The following is a 26,235-nucleotide window of genomic DNA, read 5'->3' as shown; positions in this document are numbered from 1 at the left end:
CCGCCCACCGCAGATTTACTGCGGTGGGCGGCCGTCAAGTGGCAGGAGCAAGTACTACATCGCTTGCTCCCTCCTCTCTGGGGTGCAGTCCTGCACGCCCCCGGCCCCGCCGATGGTCTGATTGGGTTCAGAACCGATCAGTCATCAGGTCCAGGCCAATGATTTTTGGCCTGGACCTGCCGATCGGTCCTGACCAATCACAGACCTAGCTGTGCCTGTGAACTGTAAACACAGGCACAGAAAAGGTCCTCTCTCCCCTTAAAAAATCCTTTTTGGATTCATCGAGAGAAGAGAGGGGATAAAAACGCGAGTACTGCACCAAGCACACACACACAGGTAGACTGGCACATTTAACCCCCGATCACCCTCCCCCCACCCCTACACCCCCTGTCACATAGCACACTGTATATAGTATATAGCAGTTTTCTATATTTCTGTATTAGTGTGCCTAGTGACATCATTTAGCGCTAGCGACCATTACTTTTAGGCTTAGGATACCCGCCACCCCCCCAATAAAGATTTAACCCCCTGATCACCCCCAGTTATCCCCTCCCCCCTGTCACATTGCACACTATATACAGGTATATAGTGGTTTTCTGTATTTCTGTATTAGTGTGATTGTGACTTCAGTTAGCGCTAGCGAGTTAGTTTCTGTCCCAAGTAGGTTTAGGGTCCCCGCCACCCTCCCAATAAATATTTAACTCCCTGATACCCCCCTGATCACCCCCAGTTAACCCCTACACCCCCTGTCACATTGCACACTATGGACAGTATATAGCATTTGTCTATATTTCTGTATTAGTGTGACTTGTGACTTGGTTTAGCACTTGCAACCATTACTTTTAGGCTTAGGATACCCACCACCCCCTCCCAATAAAGATTTAACCCCCTGATCCCCCCTTATCACTCCCAGTTAACCCCTTCACCCCCTGTCACATTGCACACTATAGACAGGTATACAGCGGTTTTCTGCACTTCTGTATTAGTGTGATTGTGACCTCTGTTACCGCTAGCAAGTTCGTTTCTGTCCCAAGTAGGTTTAGGGTCCCCGCCACCCCCCAATAGAGATTTGACTCCCTGATACCCCCCTGATCACCCCAGTTAACCCCTACACCCCCTCTCACGTTGCACACTTTGGACAGTATATAGCATTTGTCTATATTTCTGTAATAGTGTGACTTGTGACTTGGCTTAGCACTTGCGACCATTACTTTTAGGCTTAGGATACCCGCCACCCCCTCCCAATAAAGATTTAACCCCCTGATCCCCCCTGATCACCCCCAATTAACCCCTTCACCCCCTGTCACATTGCACACTGTATACAGGTATACAGTGGTTTTCTGTACTTCTTTATTAGTGTGATCGTGACCTAAGTTAGCGCTAGCGAGTTAGTTTCTGTCCCAAGTAGGCTTAGGATACCCGCCACCCCCCCAATATAGATTTAACCCCCTGATCACCCCTTGATCACCCCGTTAACCCCTTCATTGCCCTGTCACAGTGTCACTTTTATAGTGTACAGTTTTTTTTCTGATCACTATTATTAGTGTCACAGGTGACATTAGTTAGCGTTAGCGTCAGTCTAGGACAGCGCAGATCCCCTGCGCATAGTTAGAAATATTAGTTAACCCCTTGATTACCAGTAACACACACATACACACACACACTCACACATACACCTCCATTACTAGTATAGTATCTGAACGGATCAATATCTTTGATATGATCAGAACTATACTAGCGCCCCCAATAGTTTAGGGTTCCCAAAACGCAGCGTTAGCAGGATCGGTCACGACACCTGCCAGCACCTGCATTTAGCCCCTCCGCCCAGCCCACCCCACCCACCCAGGCAAGTGCAGTAATCAATAGATTACTGTCATTTCCAAAAAACACAACACACAAAACTGCTGCATTTGCAGAGTCAGGCCTGATCCCTGCTACCACTAGCAGTTTTTTGGTAGTGGTTGAAATAGTCCTTGACAACCAGGTGCTTTTTTTACCTGTGAGTCACACTACTGTACCTGTAAATTTAGTTGCTAAAATGTCCAAACAGTGGTACAGTAGTGAAGAGGCCTACAGCATACTGAACATGTCAGATGAGAGCAATGGGGAAGCCTCACTGGCAGAATCAGGGTCAGTATATGAGCCTGTAAACAGCAGTGGCTCCCTGACAGATAGCTCTGATGATGGAGGGGTCCCTGCTAAGGTCAGGCATACATGACCCCGTTCTGGAGTTGCTGAGGTACAGGAATTGCAGGTTGCTCATATGGAGCAGAGAGCCAGTACTAGTGCAGCTTACACTTCTGGTGAACTGGCAAGCACCAGCGGCCTAGTACACCCTAGACCTAGACATACCAGCACTGCAGTATCACTTGGTGATGTGGCGAGTCCCATAAGTGCAGTTGAAGCTGGTGCGGTGGCTAGCACGAGTAGTGGCCCACAGCCACCGCAAATTCAAAGACAGGCCTGTAGAGCCCATAGTGCCCTCCCTGATGTCCTGGCATATCCTAATTGGCATCCCACTGATTCTACAGCACCCATACTTACCCCATTCGCTGCCCAACCTGGAATTCATGTGGAAACAGCCAATTTTACTCCCCTTAATTTTTTCGAGCTGTTTTTCACGGAAGATCTTTTCAGATCTATTGTGGACCAAATAAATTTTTATGCTGGTCAATTAATCGCCGCCAACCCAAATTCTTCCCTTGCCAGACCATTCGGCTGGAAACCTATAATGGTTTCCGAGTTTAAAACGTTTCTGTGCCTTTCCTTCAACATGGGCATAACCAAAAGGAGTGAGTTGCGGTTATATTGGTCCACTAACCCAATTCACCATATGCGCATGTTCTCTGCTTCCATGTCCAGGGCTAGATACAAGCAAATTCTGCAGTTCATGCACTTCAACGGCCCCTTGTAAACCACTTCAATCAGTGGTTTGCAGCCTTGTTTACCCCCCAACAAGTTGTCTGCTTTGATGAGTCCCTGATTAAGTTTACTGGCCGCCTTGCTATCAAGCAGTATCTCCCCAGCAAAAGTGCCAGATACGGGGTCAAGCTGTATAAGCTGTGTGACAGGGCCACAGGCTATACAGTTAGTTTCCGTGTTTACGAGGGTAAAGATAGCACTGTGGAGCCCCCCAACTGCCTAGACAACATAGGGAGTGGTGGCAAGATAGTTTGGGACTTGGTGTCACCCTTATTCGGAAAGCAGGAAAAAACTTACCAGGAAAGGTTAAAGGACCTTAACATGTATAGCTTGGAAGAAAGAAGAGACAGAGGGGATATGATAGAAACTTTTAAATACATAAAGGGAATCAACTCGGTAAAGGAGGAGAGCATATTTAAAAGAAGAAAAACTACCACAAGAGGACACAGTTTTAAATTAGAGGGGCAAAGGTTTAAAAGTAATATGAGGAAGTATTACTTTACTGAGAGAGTAGTGGATGCATGGAATAACCTTCCTGCAGAAGTGGTAGCTGCAAATACAGTGAAGGAGTTTAAGCATGCATGGGATAGGCATAAGGCTATCCTTCATATAAGATAGGGCCAGGGACTATTCATAGGATTCAGATATATTGGGCAGACTAGATGGGCCAAATGGTTCTTATCTGCCGACACATTCTATGTTTCTATGTTTCTATGAGTACCATTTGTACGTGGACAATTTTTAGTCACCTGCTCAAATTACAAATTGGCACATGTGGCACCGTGCGACCTAATCGCGGGGCTTCCCCCAACGGCTTGTAGATTCCCATTTTTCTTCTGGGGGAGAGAGCCTGCTTGAAAACTGACAAATTGTTTGCAGTGAAGTGGAGGGATACACGGAATGTTTTCGTTCTGCCCTCCCTTCACACAGATACGACGGTCCAAATTCATACGGCAACTGGTGTTTTGGAGAAGCCCCTCTGTGTCCACGAATATAACCATAATATGGAAGGAGTAGACCTCAACGACCAGCTTTTATCGCCCTACTTAATTGCCTGTAAAGCCAGACGTTGGTACAAAAAAGTGTCTGTTTATTTATTCCAATTGGCTTTGCTGAACGCCTTTTTGCTATACAAAGCTTAAAGATGAACTGGATCCTTCCTAGAATTCCAGGAAGAGATCATCAGTGCCCACCTGTATCCAGGAGGTTCTCCTGCCCAACTTCCCCTACCAGATGTAGTGAGCCGGCTGCATGAGAGGCATTTTCCACATGTCCTTCCAATCACCCCCACCCAAAGACACCCCCAAAGAAGATGTTGTGTCTGTAGCAGGCGCGGATTTAGGCATGACACCCGTTATTATTGTCCCTTCTGTCCTGACCAACCTGGTCTCTGCATCGGGGAATGTTTCCAACGCTACCACACACTAGTGGAGTATTAGCGTAGGGTACAGCATGGCACAGTCTAGGGCACACTAACACAGGGTCTCGAAAGATGTTCGATGGCTATCAACATTTTGAGAGACCCTAAACTGGAAAGTTGCAGTTGAAAAGAAAAGTGTAAAAAAAAATTACAAAAAAAATTACAAAATATAAAAAAAAGCCCAAAATAGCTGTCGTTTGAGTTATTTTTCTGTTCTAACTCTGTTCTTCTTCTTCTACTCCTCCTACTTTACTTTTACTGTACTTTGTTACTGTTTTTCATTGGTAACCATTTTTTACTTTTCAGGTACCAATGTATTCATTTTTCTAATGTTAACCAGTTTGCTTTGCAGGTACAATCATCAGCTACCTCACTTGAAAAGAAGACACCCCAGGGTATTTGCTAAGATGCATAGTGAGTATTTTGCAGGTCTCATTTATTTTGGGAAAAAAAGGAAAATGCATTTTTTCCCTATTTTTTCAAATTTCAAAACTTTGTGACAAAAAGTTAGATCTGCAAAACACTCAACATGCCTCTCTTCAAATAGTTTAGGGTGTTTACTTTCTGAAAAGGGGTCATTTGGGGGGGGGGGGTTGTGCTGTCTTGGCATTTCATGGCCTCCGAAACTGTCATAGGTAGTATAGAGTGAAATCAACAATTTACGCCCTTTGAAAGCCTAAACGTGGTGATTGGTTTTTGGGGTCCAGTACACGAATAGACTGCCAAAAAGTCTCACACATGGAGTATCCCCATACTCAGGAGAAGCAGCAGAATGTATTTTGGGGTGTCATTTCACATATACCCACGTGTGATCAATATATCATTTAGTGACAACTTTGTGTAAAAAACAAAAAAAATAATAGTTTTCCCGGAACTTGTGGAAAAATATAAAATATTCCATGGACTCACCATGCCTCTCAGCAAATAGCTTGGAGTGTCTACTTTGCAAAATGGGGTCATTTGGGGGGGGGGGGGGAGTTGTGCTATCTTGAAATTTCAGGGCCTCCGAAAATGGGATAGGCGGTGAGGAAGTGAAATGCACAATTTACGCCATTAGAAAACCTGAAGGGGGTGATTGGATTTCGGGGTCCCATACATAGCTAGGCTCCCAAAAAGTCTCACATATGTGGTATCCCTGTACTCACGAGAAGTAGCAGAATATATTTTGGGGTGTCATTCCAAATATACCTATGGCATGTGTTAGCAATTTATCTTTTAGTGATCTTTTAGTGACAACTTTGTGTTAAAAGAAAATTACATTTTCCCAAAACTTGTGGCACAATATCAATTATTCCATGAACTCACCATGCCTCTCAGCAAATAGCTTGGGGTATCTTCTTTCCAAAATGGGGTAATTTGGGGGGTTTTGTGCTATTTTGACATTTCAGTACCTCCGAAACAGTGATAGGTAGTGAGAAAGTGCAATGAGAAATTTACGCCCTTTGAAATTCTGAAGGTGGTGATTGGTTTTCGGGGTCCCGTACACGGCTAGGCTCCCAAAAAGACTCACACATGTGGTATCCCTGTACTCAGGAGAAGCAGCAGAATATATTTTGGGGTGTAATTACACATATACCCATGGCATGCATGAGCTTTGTGTTAAAAAATTTTTTTTTTTTTAGTAATTTTTCAAACACCTGTGACAAAAAAATTAAATATTCAATAAGCTCAACATGCCTCTCAGGACAATCCTTAGGATGTCTACTTTCCAAAAAGTGATAATTTGGGTGAGGGGGGGTTGTACTGCCCTACCATTTTAGCACTTCATGAAGTGAGATAGGCAGTCAGAAAGTAAAAGCTGCATAAATTCCAGTATTTACATCATAGTTTGTAGACGCTATAACTTTTGTGCAAACCAATAAAAATATGTTTATTGAAATTTTTTTTGTCAAAGACATGTAGCTAAATACATTTTGGCCAAAATATATGACAAAAATTAGGTATATTAGATATTTTTTAAAAGACAAAGTAGAAAATGTCATTTTTTCTCAAAATTTTCACTCTTTTTTTTATTAATATCGCAAAAAATAAAAAGCGCAGAGGTGATCAAATACCACCAAAAGAAAGCTCTGTTTGTGGGGAAAAAGGACGTAAATTTAGTTTGAGTACAGCATTGCATTGTCAGTTAAAGTCACGCAGTGCCAAGTTGAAAAAAATGGCCTGGTCATTAAGCAGCAAAATCCTCCGGGGCTAAAGTGGTTAAAATGAGGGTGACATTGCATGGTAATTAGTGGGTCAAGATCTACTCAATTTGTGTTCCTCAGTACTGTTAAAGTGTATGTATACATGGATCTATAATTTAATTCAAATTTCAGATTCCATTTGGTTCAGATCAAAAAGTATACAAACCTCCCCTGACAATTGTTTTTCATTGTACAAAAAACAAAATAAATTGTGGACTCATTTAGTATGCAAGACAATTTACAATGCATGTATGCATTTATTTACAATTGAAAAAACTGTTCTTACCTTGTCTAAGTAATATGCATAAGCTAATGTGGAAATTATAGAATCCAAATCACAGCATTTATTTCCAATGGCAATGTGAACTTTCTCCAAGTGTTTACTCTGGTCCTGAAAGCATATAAAATGACATTACTTATCATATACAAAATGAATGGAAAGTTAGCAGGTCATACTAAAAAGAGCAATAAACTGCACAGTGATCAGATACAGATTCCAAGATAGCTATATAGTAATATATCCTCTGGAAAAAGAACATTACATCAAATTGTTATATGTTCTGTTATCTTTCAACCATGTATGAAAAAGACACATTAGGCATCTTAAAAAATGTTCAAATGTACTTTTTAGACTTGTGGAAATAAATGTGTCTTTTTAGTTTAATTGGATAACAGAATCAATATTTTTTTTTTAATTGTGGAAAGTTTGAAGGTTAATTAAAACATAATATAGATATTTAAAGAGACTCTGCCATGTGCTAAACTGCTATACAACTATGTATAAGGTTCAAGGCGCATAGTGGTGCATTCCAATACCATCCCACCAAACCTTCCAGTTATGGGTAAATGCTGGGCTGTTCTGACATGCACAGCTCCAACACAATCGGGAAGTGTTGGAGCTGTGCACATCGTAACATTGTACTAACATATAGTAACATTACACTAAGCTCAGCTAATACGCATTCCCGATTGGCCCATCACTATGATGAGCAGCCTCACTTACCAATAGGAATGTGCAGAATGTTTGAAGGAGAGGAAAAGCTTTGACACATCAAGAAGCTGGTCTGTCAGAACAGCTTGGACAGAATATTTGTGGATGCTGCTATATCTCTTTAAATGTAAATTTATTTACTTGATTTTCAGTATGTAGTAGACAGTCTGAGAAAAGTACAACCAGTGAAAATCCTGGTCCTGACAAATTTTTCATGAACTTCTCTATGCCTGTCAACTACTTTGCTCACATGCTATTTTGTCTACTGGGGATGATTAGTTGTGACAGTAGAATGAGAAAGGGAAGGGGAATCCTAGGGTACCTAAATGAATTTGTCGTAGGGCTCTTATTATGACAGTAAAACAGTGATTGAGGCTGCTCTCCAGTAGAATTGACACAACAGTTCTCTGTCACTTTACTTACATTAGCATTGGGTCAGAGAAGCAAGACATGCAAACAGACACACAAAAGCACATTTGCTGAGATTTTTGGAAAATTACTCAATTTTGCTCATCTCCTGCTCTGATTTTCGTTCAGATTTTGTCTAGAATGGCATTGCCCTTAATTCAGGTTTATTTTACTTGTATTGTACTGTTAGTTCATTTTAAAGCCATAGAAAAAAAGAATCATTAAAGTACTTTCTTCTTTCAACAGGATCATTTCAAAAATTAAAGTATAAATAGATAACAACAAACAAAAGGTAATTATAATATGCATCAAAGCCACAAAAATCTACAACAAATAAATAATTGTTTGCTCTTTAGTTTGGCAAGATGAATTGCATTGTTAACATGTAGATTAGCTCTTTTACTTTATTTACTATCACCTTGATCTTAGTAAATGAACAGGTTTATGCCATCAGTACATTATGTGATGAAAGAAAGGAGCTACAAACCATCCATAGTAAAAGATAAAATGAAATCCTGTTACCAATCATAACTTCAAGAAGATCATTAGAATATCACAGTGTCATTGACTTATACAATAACAAAGAGTTATGCAAATACAATTTGTTGTTTAAATCAACATATTGGACATTTGAATGCAGCTTGTGTTCATCATAGAAAAAAGAAAAACTAATATGATTTTACAGTTTTAGTAGTTTTCTGAATAGAAGTTTATACTGACTACATTACATACAGTGGGTACGGAAAGTATTCAGACCCCCTTAAATTTTTCACTCTTTGTTATATTGCAGCCATTTGCTAAAATCATTTAAGTTCATTCTTCTTCCTCATGAATGTACACATAGCACCCCATACTGACAGAAAACACAGAATTGTTGACATTGTTGCAGATTTATTAAAAAAGAAAATCTGAAATATCACATGGTCCTAAGTATTCAGACCCTTTGCTGTGACACTCATATATTTAACTCAGGTGCTTTCCATTTCTTCTGATCATCCTTGAGATGGTTCTACACCTTCATTTGAGTCCAGCTGTGTTTGATTATACTGATTGGACTTGATTAGGAAAGCCACACACCTGTCTATATAAGACCTTCCAGATCACAATGCATGTCAGAGCAAATGAGAATCATGAGGTCAAAGGAACTGCCTGAAGAGCTCAGAGACAGAATTGTGGCAAGGCACAGATCTGGCCAAGGTTACAAAAAGATTTCTGCTGCACTTAAGGTTCCTAAGAGCACAGTGGCCTCCATAATCCTCAAATGGAAGACGTTTGGGATGACCAGAACCCTTCCTAGAGCTGGCCGTCCGGCCAAACTGAGCTATCGGGGGAGAAGAGCCTTGGTGAGAGAGGTAAAGAAGAACCCAAAGATCACTGTGGCTGAGCTCCAGAGATGCAGTCAGGAGATGGGAGAAAGTTGTAGAAAGTCAACCATCACTGCAGCCCTCCACCAGTCGGGGCTTTATGGCAGAGTGGCCCGACGGAAGCCTCTCCTCAGTGTAAGACACATGAAAGCCCGCATGGAGTTTGCTAAAAAACACCTGAAGGACTCCAAGACAGGGGCGTAACTACAGGGGTTGCAGGGGTTGCAATCGCTACCGGGCCCCATGCTCCAGGGGCCCGGTAGCAAACCAGTGGGTGAACTTCCAGGATCGCAAGGGTCACACTTGCGACCGGACCCTGGCATTGCACCACTGTGGGGAGGCCCCAAGATTGCAGGAAGGGGGCCCACAAGATTGCAGGAAGGGGGCCCACTGCAGAACTTGTGAAAGAATCCTGCTGCGGGACCGTAATAAAAGGCCATGCAACTAGTGCAAAGAGCCCCAGGATTAGTGGGAAGAGCCCTGGGCTTGAAGGTAAGGGCCCTGGCCAGGGGTCTGAGGGGCCCTTCATGGTTTCTTGCATCAGGGCCCTGAAGGTTCTAGTTACGCCTCTGCTCCAAGATGGTGAGAAATAAGATTCTCTGGTCTGATGAGACCAAAATAGAACTTTTTGGCCTTAATTCTAAGCGGTATGTGTGGAGAAAACCAGGCACTGCTCATCACCTGTCCAATACAGTCCCAACAGTGAAGCATGGTGGTGGCAGCATCATGCTGTGGGGGTGTTTTTCAGCTGCAGGGACAGGACGACTGGTTGCAATCGAGGGAAAGATGAATGCGGCCAAGTACAGGGATATCCTGGACAAAAACCTTCTCCAGAGTGCTCTGGACCTCAGACTGGGCCGAAGGTTTACCTTCCAACAAGACAATGACCCTAAGCACACAGCTAAAATAACGAAGGAGTGGCTTCACAACAACTCCGTGACTGTTCTTGAATGGCCCAGCCAGAGCCCTGACTTAAACCCAATTGAGCATCTCTGGAGAGACCTAAAAATGGCTGTCCACCAACGTTTACCATCCAACCTGACAGAACTGGAGAGGATCTGCAAGGAGGAATGGCAGAGGATCCCCAAATCCAGGTGTGAAAGACTTGTTGCATCTTTCCCAAAAAGACTCCTGGCTGTATTAGATCAAAAGGGGGCTTCTGCTAAATACTGAGCAAAGGGTCTGAATACTTAGGACCATGTGATATTTCAGTTTTTCTTTTTTAATAAATCTGCAACAATGTCAACAATTCTGTGTTTTTCTGTCAGTATGGGGTGCTATGTGTACATTCATGAGGAAGAAGAATGAACTTAAATGATTTTAGCAAATGGCTGCAATATAACAAAGAGGGAAAAATTTAAGGGGGTCTGAATACTTTCCGTACCCACTGTAATTGCATGCATAACAGTCATATTTGTTTTTAGTGTGTTCATGTGAGACTCCTTGAAGTCATTTTGGGCTTATCAAAGCTGTAGATATTTATGGATCTTAGGTGCTTTTCACAATGTTTTTTAGGGAATTCAAGCCTGCTGGTTACAGACTTCAATAGCTCAGGTGAATATTTAACACGCGAGTGAATGAGTCAGAGCCGTTACTTATGGTACCCTTCTCCCCCTCATATCCAACTGCAAATTTTAAAATAAAGACAGGAGAATCTGAAGGGTAAGGGGCTCTGTTGCTCTAGTTAGAAAAGGCAGAATGCTCTTGGAATCATTTACACTATCGGCAAGGACAGCCGCCCCTCTGAAAAGCAATTCACATTCTTTTAGAGGCGTTTGACAGGCAGCGAGGAGGGGATGGAGAATGGCAGAGCTGCCAGTTAGTGTTTTAAATAGAAAAAAATGCACTAGAACACAGCATACTTTTGCAAATCTTTCAGTAAGCTTTTTCAAATGTTTCTTTGTAAAACATTCAGCAAGCTTTAAAGATTTTTAAAGTCTTTAAAGCACCCTTCATTTCCAGTTGTGGAATGTTAAATACAGATCTTCACAGAAGTGTTGACTGTCACTTTAACCACTTCAATACAGGGCACTTTCACCCCCTTCCTGCCCAGGCCAATTTTCAGCTTTTAGCGCTGTTGCATTTTGAATAACAATTGAGCGGTCATGCAACTGTACCTAAACCAAATTTATGTAATTTTTTTTCCCACAAATAGAGCTTTCTCTATTTGTCTGGGCACTGATAGGCGGCACTGATGGGCACTGATGAGCACTGATAGGCGGCACTGATGGACACTGATAGGCGGCACTGATGGGAAATGATGGACACTGGTGGGAAGCACTGATAGATGGCAATGATGGGCAGCACTAATGAGGAGGGCACTGGCAGGCTCCTTGAGCACTGATTGGCATCCCTGGTGGCATGGGTGCATGGGTGGACATCTCTGGTGGCCATTGGTGGGCATCCCTGGTGGCCATGGGTGGGCAATCCCTGGTGGCTCTAGTAGCATACCCCAAGGGTCTGCACTGGTAATCAATGCTCCTATTACCAGCACAGTCAGAGTGACACACCGCACCACCAATCACCGCTCTGCGCCCCCCCAGTCAGGATAAAGCAACCACTTTGCGGCTGTCATTTTGTTATCTGATGGGCGGGAAGTGGTTAAACAAGCAACTAGCAGCCTTTTAACAAACTTTAAGTAGTACTGAATCTTATTGAAGCCTCCTAGCAGCTAGTTTCAATTGGTAGTCACCACACCTATTAAGATCTGAGGTGAAAATGTCCAAACGGGAGCACAATGGGGTTTTAAAAGCTTCAGCAAAGCTTGCCAAAAGCTCTGCTTATGCTTTAAAAAAGTTTGATACACACACTACAGCACTTACACAAGCTGAAGTCTGTATGAACAAAGTCTTAGGATGATATGATGTTGCGGGGCCTTAGTCATTCCTTGGGTGCCTGACCACACAAATCCTTAAAAAAGAAAACATGATTGGTCTCTAAAGGTTCCTAAATTCTACACATTCTACTTAACCCTATTTAACGAAACCCCAAGGTATATATTTAATTTGCAAACATGCCACATTTTAACAATACAAAAAATGATGCATAACATCTCCTTCTTCTTGCATTTTTAAAAGAATCATGGGACCTCCATTATAGTGACAACATTTGTCAGTTCTCTACCAAACAACTCAAGAGTGTTATGTCTTCTCACTGATCCCCTCATAATTGTGAAGAAGCTAGTGCCACCTAAAGTACTGAGTAACAAAAGCATATTCAGCATTCTACAGACCATATGTTTGAAAGCGTTATTCTGCGGGGAACCAATTAAAGTGTAGAAATCTTGGGACATCAACATATGGAAGACGACAGAACAACTTGTCTTGTAGTGCTATCTCAGTATATTGGTTAGGGAACCATTAGATTTGTCTACAAACAAACTTTATTTACAAGGTTGTATGAATTATTAAAAGGATAGTTTTCCCTTAATCTGTTATCACTAGGTTATTGTGCTTCTTCCCAAAGGAGATCCCATGTGTTTTCCTTAACCACTTTCATACAGAGCAGTTAGACACCCTTCCTGCCCAGACCAATTTTCAGCTTTCAGTACTCTCACACTTTGAATGACAATTGCTTAGTCATGCTACACTGTAACCAAACAAAATTTTTATCATTTTTTTCACACAAATAGAGCTTTCTTTTGGTGGTATTTGATCACAACTGGGGTTTTTTTTTTTCGTGATATATGCAAAAAAAGAGCAAAAATTTTGAAAAAAAAAAAACTTTTTTTTAGTTTCAATTATAAAATTTTGCAAAAAATTAATTTTTCTTCATACATTTGGGCCAAAATGTATACTGCTACATGTCTCTGGTAAAATTAACCCAAATTAGTGTATATTATTTAGTCTGTGTGAAAGTTATTGAGTCTAGAAGCTATGGTACCAATTACTGAAAATTGATCACACCAGATGTACTGACGGCCTATCTCCTTTCTTGAGGCCCTGAAATGTCAGGACAGTACAAATACCGCCCCAAATGAACCCTTTTTGTAAAGTAGACAGTCCAAGGTATTTAGTAAGAGGCATGGTGGGTTTTTTGAAGTTGTAATTTTTTCCCACAATTCTTGGGAAAATGAAGAAAAAAATTTTTTTTCTTTTTTTTCCCACAAAGTTGTCAATTTATAAGCTATTTCTAACACATAGCATGTACACAGCAAAAATTACACCCAAAAATACATTCTGCTACTCCTTCCGAGTATGGCGATACCACATGTGTGAGACTTTTACACAGCCTGGCCACAAAAAGAGACTCCACGTCCAAGAAGCACCTTCAGGCGTTCTAGGAGCATAAATACACATAAAACTTTCTTACTACCTATCACAATTTTCAAGGCCCTAGAGCACCAATACAATGGAAAAGTCCACAAAATGACCCCATTTTGGAAAGCAAACACTCCAACGTATATTCTATGAGGCATTATGGGTCGTTTGAACATATCATTTTTTTCCACAGGTTTTTGGAAAATGTGGGAAAAAAATGAAAACTTTTTTTTTTTTACACAAAGTTGTCAATTTATAGGATATTCTTAACACATAGCATGTACACAGCAAAAATGACACCCCAAAATACATTCTGCCACTCCTCCTGAGTATGGCAATACCACATGTGTGAGACTTTTTCACAGCCTAGCCATATAGAGGGGCCCAACATCCAAGGAGCATCATCATGCATCCTAGCCACTTGCCTAGGCCTATTTTTGACATTTGGTGTTTACAAGCTAAAATCAGTTGTTTTGCTAGAAAACTGCTTAGAACCCCCAAACATTATATATTTTTTTAGCAGAGACCCTAGAGAATAAAATGGAGATTATTGCAATATTTTTTATCACACCGTATTTACGCAGCGGTCTTCCAAACGTAATTTTTTTGGAAAAAATTCACTTTTTTTAATTAAAAAATAAGAAACCAGTAAAGTTAGCCCAATTTTTTTCCATAATGTGAAAGATAATGTTACGCCGAGTAAATAGATACCCAACATGTCATGTTTTAAAATTGCGCACGCTCACGGAATGGCGACAAACTTTGGCACTTAAAAATCCCCATAGGCGACAATTTAAAAATTTCTACAGGTTGCCATCTTTGAGTTACAGAGGAGGTCTAGGGCTCAAATTATTCCCCTTGCTCTAACGATCGCGGCAATACCTCACATGTGTGGTTTGAACACCGTTTACATATGTGGGCGGGGTTTCTGTATGCGTTCGCTTCTGCGCGCGAGCTCATGGGGACAGGGCGCTTTAATTTTTTTTTTTTTTACTATTTATTTTATTTATTATTTTTTATTTTTACACCGTTTAAAAAAAAAAAAATTGATCATTTTTATTTCTATTAAAAGGAATGTAAACATTCCTCGTAATAGAAATAGGCACGACAGGACCTCTTTTTTGTGAGATCTGGGGTCAAAAAGTCCTCAGATCTCACAAGTACACTAAAAGATAGAAAAAAAAAAAAATTATTATATAAAATGAAAAAAAAAAAGGACCTTTAAACCGGTTGCTAGGCAACAACATTTTCCGTAGCTCTGGTCCTCCAAGACCATAGAGTCAAGTGAGGGCAAGCTTGCCCTCACTCGACATCCTGTCTGTGAGGATCTGGGACCGGATCGTTTTCCCCGCTGCCGGCGGGTCCGGTAAGCGGGGAAAAGGACCGGAACGTGGCGGGAGGGGGGGGCGCCTCTTCCGCCATCCCGGAAGGGTGATCCCACGGCGAATCCGCCGCTGGGACCACCCTTATCGGAAAGCCAACCGTCCACCGTTTAAAAAAATACCAGGGTTATGGCAGCTATCTGCTGCCATAACACCGGTATTTAGGTTTAAACGGAGGATGTACATAAACCTTTTTGGACTTGGACATGGTGGCTGTATGAAGGGTGATAGGTACTCAGGTACTTTGTTGGGCAGGTGACAGGTACTCTGGTACTGATGAGCAAGTGGCAGGTACTCGAGTACTCCGATAGGCAGGTGACAGGTACTCGGATACTCTGATGGGCAGGTGACAGGCAGGTGATAAGTACTGATGAGTAGTACTGATACTGATAGGTGATACTGTACTGATAGGTACTGATGATCAGTACTGATACGTGATAGGTACTGATGAGTACTGATGAGTAGTGATGGGTACTGATGAGCAGGCGGCAAGTACTCGGGTACTTCAGGCGTCAGGTACTCTGATGAGCAGGTGGAAGGTACTCGGGTACTCTGATGGGTAGGTGACAGGTACTCAGGTACTCTGATGACGGGTACTCCGTTGACAGGTACTCAAAGTACCCGAGTACCTGTCATCAGAGTACCCGAGTACCTGTCATCAGAGTACCCCGAGTACCCGTCATCAGAGTACCCGAGTACCTGTCATCAGAGTACCCCGAGTACCCGTCATCAGAGTACCCGAGTACCTGTCATCAGAGCACCCGAGTACCTGTCATCAGAGTACCTGAGTACCTGTCATCAGAGTACCGAGTACCTGTCATCAGAGTACCTGAGTACCTGTCATCAGAGTACCCGAGTACCCGTCATCAGAGTACCCGAGTACCTGTTATCAGAGTACCCGAGTACCCGTCATCAGAGTACCCGAGTACCTGTCATCAGAGTACCCGAGTACCCGTCATCAGAGTACCCGAGTACCCGTCATCAGAGTACCTGCGTACCCGTCATCAGAGTACCCGAGTACCTGTTATCAGAGTACCCCAGTACCTGTCATCAGAGTACCCAAATACCTGTCACCAGCCCATCAGAGTACCCGAGTACCTGTCATCTGAGTACCTGATGGGCTGGTGACAGGTACTCGGGTACTTTGATGGGCTAGTGACAGGTGCTCTTTATTGGGGGGGGGGGCAATCAGTGTGTTTGGGGTGCACTATGATTGGTAACTAGCTGTTACCACACTCTCTTCCTCACACAGGATCAGTGTGTGAGGAGGAGAACACGGTGACAGCTAGTTACCGTGTTCTCTGTTGACATTTGTGACCGGCTGTGATTGGACACAGCCGGTCACGTGGTAAAGAGCCAATTTCATTGGCTCTTTACCTAGATCGGGGATCGACTCTGTCCGAGGGACGAGCCTCGTCCCCGATCGCTGCTCTGCGCGCCCCCGGGGGCGCGCATTGCAGAGAGAACGAGCGGCTCGTGCTGGAGCCGCTCATGTGATCGGCTGTGATTGACACAGCCGATCACGTGGTAAACAGCCAATTTCTATTGGCTGTTTACCTTGATCAGGGATGGGCTATGTCCGAGGGATGAGCCTCACCCCCGATCGCCGCGCTGCGCGCCCCCGGGGGCGCGCAGTAGAGGGGAGATCCGGGCAACGTCATATGACGGCGGCCCGGATCCTCACAACCACTTTGCCGACGTCATTTTACATGACGCGGTATGGAAGTGGTTAAAGATGAGCTTCATGCGGTATATTAGGATGATCACACACACAGTAGATCAGGGAGTATCTCTCAAGTTATATACTGTTTATCCAGTTATATTGAGTTCTATTAGGCTTCATGCACACTGGATATTTTTACAGCTGCTGTTTTTGGAGTCAGACATTTTTTTCTACAGCCAGTAAACTCCCCAGCATGTTATCCTATGTGTCCATGCACGCATAGGCTGTTAGCAGCAGTTTTTGGTAGGGGCATTTTCTGGCTGGAAAAACCCCCCAGAACTAGTGGGTTTGAAGAGGAGTTTTTCAGCTGTATAAACAAACGCCAAAAAATGTGGCTATTCTGCGTTTTTCTACGTTTTGGAGCCATAAGCATTTGTGGGAGTATAGTTTTGCTAAATATAGCTAAAAAAACGCTACGGCTAAAGAAAGCTAAAAAACGCTGAAAAATGCTACCGCAAAAAAGCTGAAAAACCCCTTCTACAGCTACAGCTTTCTACTGGAGTTTTGATAACGTCCAGTGTGCATGTGGCCTAATAGCTTTCACATGAACAAGACAGAGAGGAAGAGAAAGGAAATTATTTTCCATATTACCAATTGTGAAATCTATTGGCCATTTACAAATTCCCTGTTTGCTTCTAATAACAGATGATATCTAGCAGAACAATGTATACAGAGTTCAATAACAGATAAAACAGTCTAATATTGTCTACACTTTGCCAGTATATACCCAGGGCTTATAGAGTGTATTGTTTAGCCCTAGTCCCTAGGTCAGCTACCTTGTGCTTCTCTCCCCAAGAAGAGCATACATAGGACACATGGCCTGTTTTATGGATTCCAGGTCACTCTCAATCCACATTCATCCGGGATAATCATCAGGTAAATGTATGTGAGAAGCTCAAAAAAGAAGAACATTCATAGTGCTCTCTGCCTCTTTGCTGCTATTTTTATTAAAACTTAAAAATGCACTAAACTTAAAAAGTGCATATATCCTGGTGCACTGCAGCATATACACATGCATTGCCCCCTTAAGGTTCTTACAAGCTTTGGAAACATTTAGAATAGCAGTCCGGTCACTTCCAGTCTGTGAGGTTTGACGTCAGCGGCTCCTCCCTACACATTACATCACAGTGTCATATGGTTTCATCAGGGAATTTTAAATCTATGGCACACAAACTATTTAAAACACTCCTTATACTGATATGGCAGGAAAACCAATTTTAAAGTGATTTGTGATACCTAAAAATACTTATTCTTTTTATTTTTTAGTTACTTCTCTTACCTCTCCGGTCACCTATATGGGTAATGAGAGAAGCTGAAGGCAGATTGTGTAACGCTCCTGCGTTTTACGTATGATGTGGATTTTCAGCTGCAGAAATATTCCAATTCAGTAGTCATGTAGAGAAACGCTGAGACAGCATTCCCAACTCTCAATGACTCATCATGTGTGGATGATCTCAATTCAGCAAGAAAATACACACACTCAATAAGATGTTTCCTAGAGTGACTTATGTATATAGTAACACAGTGATGATAGACTGAAGAGACAGGTTGGGTAGAGATGGTAGATGACAGACACTTGAAAGGAAATGTTCCTGAAAGTAAGATAGCAGCAGATGGGATGCAGATAGGTTTAGCAATCATGTATGGTAGTAGATGACAGAGTAGCAGGTGGACATACAAGAGAGATCAACCCAGTGCAAGAACAGGTGGTAGTAGGCTCAAGAGCCAGCAATCTTAGATAATGCAGATGTAGTAACAGTCCTTAGTATGCAGAGCTAGACAGTGTAAGCTTTAGTATAAAGGCTATAGAGGTTTCCCCTGTGGGGTACTTATCACTAATAGCAATGTAGCAGAGGAGAGGTTCGGCAAGAGCGGATGATCCGGTAGCGGGATACAGGGATCAGCGCAGCGTGGTTCCGACAGCGAGGTATGCTTGCAAGCATGTGAGCTTCAAGACAGGTTAGCATCAAGGCACAAAGCAGTTTGAACGAACACATGTGAGTGAGAGCCGGCGATCTAAATAGCCATCCAGTCCGGCGCTCAGTGATGACAGCATCAGTCTTAAAGGTGTATGCGCACCTTACCAAAAGAGAATGGTGGGGCGCATACACTTATGAAAGAGTAATTAGGGTACCCAAAGGTACCAGAACATTACAGATTGAAGTTCTGGTTAGGCTGGTGACGAGCAGCAAATTTACATGAAAGGTTGTAGAAAAAAGGGGGTATGTGGTTTGGCTGGTTTTGGTTGTGTCAGGTTTTAAGTAGAGCGCTAACATAATATAGGTCAGGAGGCCTGGGTGGCTAGGTGCCACCCCTGGCAGTCATGCCACCCTAGGCCATGACCTGTGTGACCTACTGAGGAATCCAGTCCTGTATATACCCCTTAGTATGCCAATAATACAGACACCAGCTACTTAAGGGGACTCCAGGAGTAAAGAAAGAGAGATTTCAGTACCACCCCCACCTCACCATATAGCAACATTGCAAGCTCCTTTGGAGCCCTTTCTACCACTGATGCCAGCACACCCACTGTTTAAACTGGTGCTGTTCAAGAAGGAGTCATTCTGCACTGCACATGTTCTCACTATAAACAGACATGCAGCCTTTTTCAATTACAGTCTTGACTTTATAGTTACATATTGTTATATATATATAATATGTTGAATCAGGTTCAAGTTCATTGCTACAATGGGTTCGAAGCAAATTCTGCCCGTTTGTGGTTCAAGGACCAGACAAAATAATTCTGGAATACGCACTAGTACCCATAGGGCTCTGCATAGTGCTCTGAACTTAGGTCAGCTGGCCTAGAAGGGCCATAAGGGAACTATTGGAGTTGTAGGCACTGTAAGGTTTCTTAAAACGTAAACGTAAAACCTTAATGATTGACCTGTAGGTAGCAAAATGTTGTGTATTTTAGATAATGTTGCATGAACATGTAAAAAGTTTGGACTCCAGCCGCAAACTCTATTAACATCTATGGGACCTGAACTTGAAAAATCAAAAGTCCCCATTTTGAAGACTTATATGCAAGTTATTGGCCATAAAAAAGGGTATGGGGGCCCAGGTACTGCCCTGGAGGACATGTATCAATGCAAAAATGTGACCTATCAGTGCATTCTGGGTCGGTGACGTCACATGGGGAGGTGCCACCAGGTGATTTCCGCAGGGGGCCCTGCCCCTTACCTATTTAAGAACTGTCAAATGGCGGAGAAGGCATTTGTCAATTTAGCCTTCATCGCAAGCAGAGCTTTTTTTTCTTTTTTCAGGTCTGACGTTGTGGCGAGCGTCACGATTGATGATTGATCTACACAGGGGGATATTTTTTTTTATTTTTAATAAAGGAATTGTCAAAAACTGTGTGTGTTTTATTTCTTTTTTTACACTTTTTTGGGTGAATGAGTAGGGGTACAATGTACCCTATGCTCATTCTCATTGGGGGGGGCGGAATCTGAGCGGCCCTTGTTAAAGAGGGCTTCCAGATTCCAATAAGCCAATAAGCCTCCTGCCCGCAGATCCCCACAACCACAGCCCAGGTTTGTGAGGAAGAGTCCCTTGTCCCCATCAAAATGGGGACAAGGTGCTTTGGGGGGAAGGCAGAGCCCCCCCTGCGCAAACCCCCCCTTCCTTTGTTGAGGGCATGTGGTCTGGTATGATGAGGATCCTTACTGCCCTGGTATGATGAGTGGGATTGCTTGTCCCCCCCACCTTTCCTGGTCTGACAGGCTGCATGCTCGAATAAGGGTCTGGTAAGCTTTTTTGGGAGGAACCGCACGCCATTTTTTTTTACACTTCTCCATTTCCATTTCCATTTTTCCAGTTATTTTTTTCATTCAGCTGTCAGCGGGGAAGCCCATTGACAGCTGATGACTCATCCATTGTAAAGGACACTGCGGCCTGTTTCCTGGCCCACTCCTTAACAACCAGCTATTCACTATGCCTTGATTGGGCAAAGCCTTGTACCTGGACAGCAGTCAGGTGCAATGCTTCAGCCAGTCAGGGCTTAGAATGCACTCAACATCCCGCCAAGCGCCCCCCAAATTTGGATGTTTGCCGAACGGGCGAAGTTCAGGCCGAACTTATGATCGATTGGAACAGCTCGCCCAACACTAATCTTAGAGAATGTGGGGGTGGGGGAGGGAAGAGTTTTACCTCTTTTCATCTTTTGTTGCATCTTGATGCTGCTGATGTCCTATGTTTTCTTCACAATCTGTCCCTTTCCACGATGCACGATGGTGCTCACGAGTTGCATATTTCCTGGTTTTTTTTTTTTCATGCTTCCTGAGGTTTTGCTAGCTGCAACTGTTTTTTCACAGACCTTTTTTTTTTTGATTATTCAAAGCCCCCCACTCCTCAAAGTCAAATAAAATCACCTGCAAAATGTGAAAATAAATGAAAATGTACCTTGGTCCCAGGTTCTGAAGCATAAGGGAGGCATGATAGATATCACCATATCTCACTGCTGACTTCTGGGATAGCTGGGCACTTAATATCTCACAGGAACAGAGCATATTCTAGTGGAGTTTTGAGCACCCAGCTATCCCAGGAGACAAAGGTGAGGCAGGGTTATGTCACCCTTCTTTTTTTATTTTTGCTTTTTAAGAACAGGCAATTGCAGGGGAAATGTTAATGTGGGACCTGCCCAGACCACAAACTAGAGGAAGAGAGCTGTTAGCCAGCTTGTATGCAAGCAGATAAAGTGCAAAGCTCACATACAGGCGCTTAGTATGGGGGGGGGGGTTATGACATTTTTTTTCTTCTTCCCTATTAGCAAAACCCTAACACTAGAAGGTTGTTACTGGAAAAGGTAGGAAAATGGTGGATGGGTGTTGGTGAGTGTCAATGCTTAATTCTTTGCTGCCTGCCCTTTACTTCTTGTTGCTGAGGATGAATCAAAGGAAAATGTTAATAAGGACTAAGGGTTTGAAATTAATTTTCCAATAAATGTGGCAGCTCCGTAAATTCCAAATGTTTCCATATTCCCTAAAGTCATTATTTTTACCCAGATTGCATTGCTTACCCTGCCTAAACAGCCACTAGCATAAATCACATGTATAATACGATAGGCTGGTTGTACCTAAGTTGATCGAGCGATCAACTTGGGTACATTCAGCCTGCCCATACATGGTTTGAATCTCATCTGGTGCCTGCTGAACCAGCCGATATTCAAACCGTCTATGGCAAGCTTTAGTAAAAAAATGTTTCAATCATCTCATACTGTAATGACAAATATAAAAATAACGTTGTATCTCACACTATATGAAAGGAAAAGAAAGGATTGCACGTTACTTTGTGCAGCTTCATTTCACATGATGTCTGAAAATGTATATTTTTGATCAGAGCCAATGAGTCTCATAAAAAGAAAGAGATGAAAGTAGATGGAGAGAATTGAATTATTTAACAACATTGTAAACTGCTGCCTTAGAACAAGAATATTGACCATTATTTGGTGCCTGCAAAAGGGAAGAACAATTTTGTGGTCTAGCAGGGCCACTGGAATCAATACAGGAGTGTTCTGTAAAATATACAATCAATAGAGAGGAAGCTTACACCCATATTCTCCTTTGTGTAACAAAAGCAAAACATATTCAGCAAAAAACTATGACATTGCAGTACAAAAAAATGTATAAATAAATCTACAAATGCACTGTCTGTCTTTCTGTCTCTTCTCTCTCTCTCTCTTGTATTGCATGTCAAGGTCTAAAACAGGAAACAACATTAGATGGCAGAATGTTCTGTTTTTCTTTTTTTCATAGTGTGTACCAGGCTTTACTTGTTTTTGGTAACCTACAAACATCTCATAATTCCTTACCATCTGTACGATAATCTAACATACAGAGTATTGTGCTCTTTATGGGACAATACAAAAACATTAGTTGTACAATGTACAACAGAATACATCACAGAGAACTATAACTGTAGATTAATGATAATCATCTGATAGTAAAGGGGCTTCACAGTAGGCAAGTACAATTTGTTTGGGTCCTAATCTAAATTCAAACAAATTTTTGGTTATTCGGAGATTTGGATGTATCTAAATTTCCGAATAACAATAGTTACGAATTTCGTTAATATTTGTTTTGTTTATTTGTTTTCTAACATATTTCAAATTTTCAGAAGGATTCAAATTGGTTAAAAATGTATCAACCGATCTGACTTCTGTGTGAAGAATAGCTGGCCGTCACGTCCTTAACAACAGATTACTTATCAGCTGTCAGCGAGTTTCCCCACTGACAGCTGAATGTAAACATAAGAATGTTGGCAATGAAAAATAAAGGAAAAAAAAGGCATGGGGTCCCTCCCCCCTATCCATACCAGGCCCTTTTGGTTTGGTATGGAATTTAAGGGGAACTCCACGCCAAATATTTAGGAAAAAAGGGCGTGGTGTCCCCCCTAAAAATCCATACCAGACCCTGATCTGAGCATGCAGCCAGTAGGCTAGGAAAGAGGGGGGGGGACTTGTGAGCACCCCCCCCCCATTCCTGAACCATACCAGGCCACAACCCTTCAATATGGGGGTGCTTTGGGTTAAAGGGGGCGTCCCCCTAATTCACCTTGCCCCCATGTTGATGAGGACAAGGGCCCTTCCCCACAACCCTGGCCGATGGTTGTGGGGTCTGCAGACGGGGGGCTTATCGTAATCTGGAAGCCCCATTTGACAAGGGAGCCCCCAGTTCCAGCCCCCCCCCCTGTGAATGCGTATGGGGTACATTGTTCCCCTACTTATTCACCACAATAGTGTCAAAATAATTAAAAACAGAGTAAATTTTTGACAATTCCTTTATTAAAAACAAAAAACAAAAACAATGTTCCTCAGTGTAGATCCAGCGTCAATCACGATGAAATCTTCCACCGACCCCAAGGGAAAAAAAAGAAGAGGTCTGCACCTGACGAAGGCTCTCACCGTCTGACAGCTCTGCTGTCAGACAGGTCGTAAATAGCTAAGGAGCGGTGCCACCCAAGATGTCACCAGGTAACCTCACCCCTTGTGATGTCATCCACCCAGCATGCCCCAGTTGATGACTTCACAAGGGGGTGGGGTCACCCGATGGCCCCACCCCTTAGTTATTTGAGGACTGTCAGACGGGGAAGCTGTCAGGTGGTGGGAGCCTTCTTCAGGTGCGGACCTCTTCTTTTTTTTTTTTTCAGGACTGGGGACAAGGTGCTTACGGGGGGAGTTATGCTTAGGGCACACTCATCCACCTCCCTTTCCTGACCTGCTGGGCTGCATGCTTGGATAAGGGTCTGGTATGGATTTTGGGGGCAACCCCACGACTTTTTAAAAATGTTGGTTTTCTTTAAAAACCATACCAGACCCGAAGAGCCTTGTAAGGATGGGGGGAGGGGGGAACCCTACACTGTTTTTTCTTCTATTTTTTAGTGATGAGTTATCAGTTGTTAAAGATGCAGTGGCTGGCTTCCCAGCCTGCTCCTAAACATCCAGCTATTCTTCACACAGAATTCGGATCGATCAATATATTTTTCCCCAATTCTAATTTGAATTGTTCTGAAAATGTGGAATTCATTAGAAAATGAATAAACAAAACTAAACTAATTCCAAAACGAATCCACAAAACAAAATTAGTAACGTAAAAAATGTATCCAAAACTAAACTAATTTTTTCGTTCTGCACATGGTGGGTTACAATGCATTCTTTCTTGTCATTTTTGGTTTGTTGTAAAGTGGTTGTGAACCCCTACATATACCCATGAAGTGACAAGCCTTAAGCAAATCCTCCTACATACAGGGCCATCTTACCGAATGGGCATGCTGGGCAGTTGCCTGGGTGCCCCACTTGGCCTGGGGGCCCCAGCTGCCCAGTGACCCAACCCCAGCCAAGCATTAGTCCAGATTCCCGTGTGAATTCTGTCGCCGAACTTAGCAGGTGGCAAGTGCCTGTTGGCCCTGCGCTGCTGTCAGGGCACTTGGGCGATCCACGGGAACAGGCACACACAGGACAGTCGAGTCTGTCTTCCCTCCGTGTGTGTGTTCACTGGACCCAGTCGCCGAACTTGGAAGCTGTCATTAGCCTTGCACTGCTGTACCAATAAATATCGCCTTATCGATAATTTTCAATTTTATTCTAGTGGGTGATTGTGTAGGCAGGGCCCCAGTGCACTGAATTGCCCGGGGCTCTTTAATGCTCTTAAGATGGCACTGCCTACATAAGGTGCACCTGTCTGTCTGCAGCCCTCTCTCCTTTACAGATCTTCTATAACACACAGATCAAATGCTTTTTTTCAGTTTCCAGAGGAAGGGTCGGGGATCTGACGTCCCACACTGCACAACACAGAGAGGAGTGTTGAGTGGTGAGAAAGGACACACATCCCCTCTTCCCAGGATCATAGAGAAACATGCCCAGCTGAGGCTTTCATTCACCTTCTGTGTGCTGGGGGGGAGGGGGGGGGCAGGGATATCTCCTGAGATTCGGTAACATCAGGATAACCTCTTAAAAGTGACTAATGCAGAGAACAGAGAGAGGAGACATAAATCACACTAGGTGCTTTGGATTGAGGCAAGTGCACATTATACAGGGGTATACTATGTTTATTTTTCATTTCAGAGGTTTACAAACACTTTTAAAGATGGTTTAGCCCTTCACTACTCTATCAAAAGCGAAAAAGACATTTTTGCTTTCAGATACACTTTAAGATAAACTATTTAAATAAAAATATATATATATCTAAAAGCCAGATAGTTTTAACTAGCTCTTTCCCTCTGCTTAGTAAAAATGTATATTTTATATAATAAAGAAGCTGCAGCTGATTTTATATACCTTATTATGCACATTATGTTATTAATAGTTGTTTACAGCTTTGAAGAATACCAATTTAATTTCCTGTGGGAGCATTTCTTCCTGCACATGTTCACAATGATGTGATACAAGTCCCTTTTGGACAGAAGCCCTTTATCAGGTGCATAAACTAAATGAATTAATTATAGAGTTGTGCTGCTGCTTTATTTTGTGCCCAGACTGCTTTAGGCTAATAAAGAAGAAGGTACAAGCATATCTGAAGACAAAATGTTTTTTCTTTTCATTTGGATGGAATGTGGAAGTGAGTGTGGAAGGTTTTTATTGTTATCTGTTTCCCCTCCATTTGATCCAGTGGCTTTTGTAGTTGAAACAGACTGTGATGGGAAATTAAACATTTTATGGTTGTCACTAGGGATGATCGAACTTTTGAAAAGTTTGGTTCGACTAGAACACCCGAATTTCCCGAAAGTTCGGTTGGCATCCAGAACCCCATTGGAATCAATGGGACCCGAATTTCGGGAATCAAAAAACACAATTTTGAAGCCCTAAAACCCAATAAATGCCCCTAAAAGTGCCTAGGGTTCTGGGTCATGCCCCAGGGACTATGAATCAGGCAAAAAAAAGTTCTTAAAAATTGTCGTTTTTGATAGAGAGCCAATAATTGAAAAAATTATTGAAAAAAAAAAAAGAGATTTCTTTGGATTTAGTGTCTGGGGGTCTATAAAGTGTACCTGTGAAGTTTCAGCTCTGTAGCATGTCCAGAACCAGAAAAAAAAACTGATTATTTTTCTTAGAATTTCAGTAGCGCAGGGGTGGTGTTACCCTCCTTTC

The 26,235-nt window shown here is 42.6% G+C and overlaps 1 protein-coding gene across 1 annotated transcript in view; it reads right to left on the bottom strand.

The window, feature by feature from the left end:
* The window catches only part of PRUNE2 (prune homolog 2 with BCH domain), a 452,865-nt gene that overhangs the window by 372,412 nt on the left and 54,218 nt on the right, over nucleotides 1–26,235 (bottom strand). Inside the window, exon 2 of the mRNA XM_082264016.1 lies at nucleotides 6,812–6,916. Coding sequence (XP_082120142.1) covers nucleotides 6,812–6,916 — 105 coding nt within the window. The remainder of the gene's footprint in view (nucleotides 1–6,811; nucleotides 6,917–26,235) is intronic.

This window comes from Pelophylax lessonae (assembly GCF_965119305.1).
Source record: "Pelophylax lessonae genome assembly, chromosome: 1".
Taxonomy (NCBI): Eukaryota; Metazoa; Chordata; class Amphibia; order Anura; family Ranidae; genus Pelophylax; species Pelophylax lessonae.
This window is presented reverse-complemented; position numbering and strand designations above follow the sequence as displayed.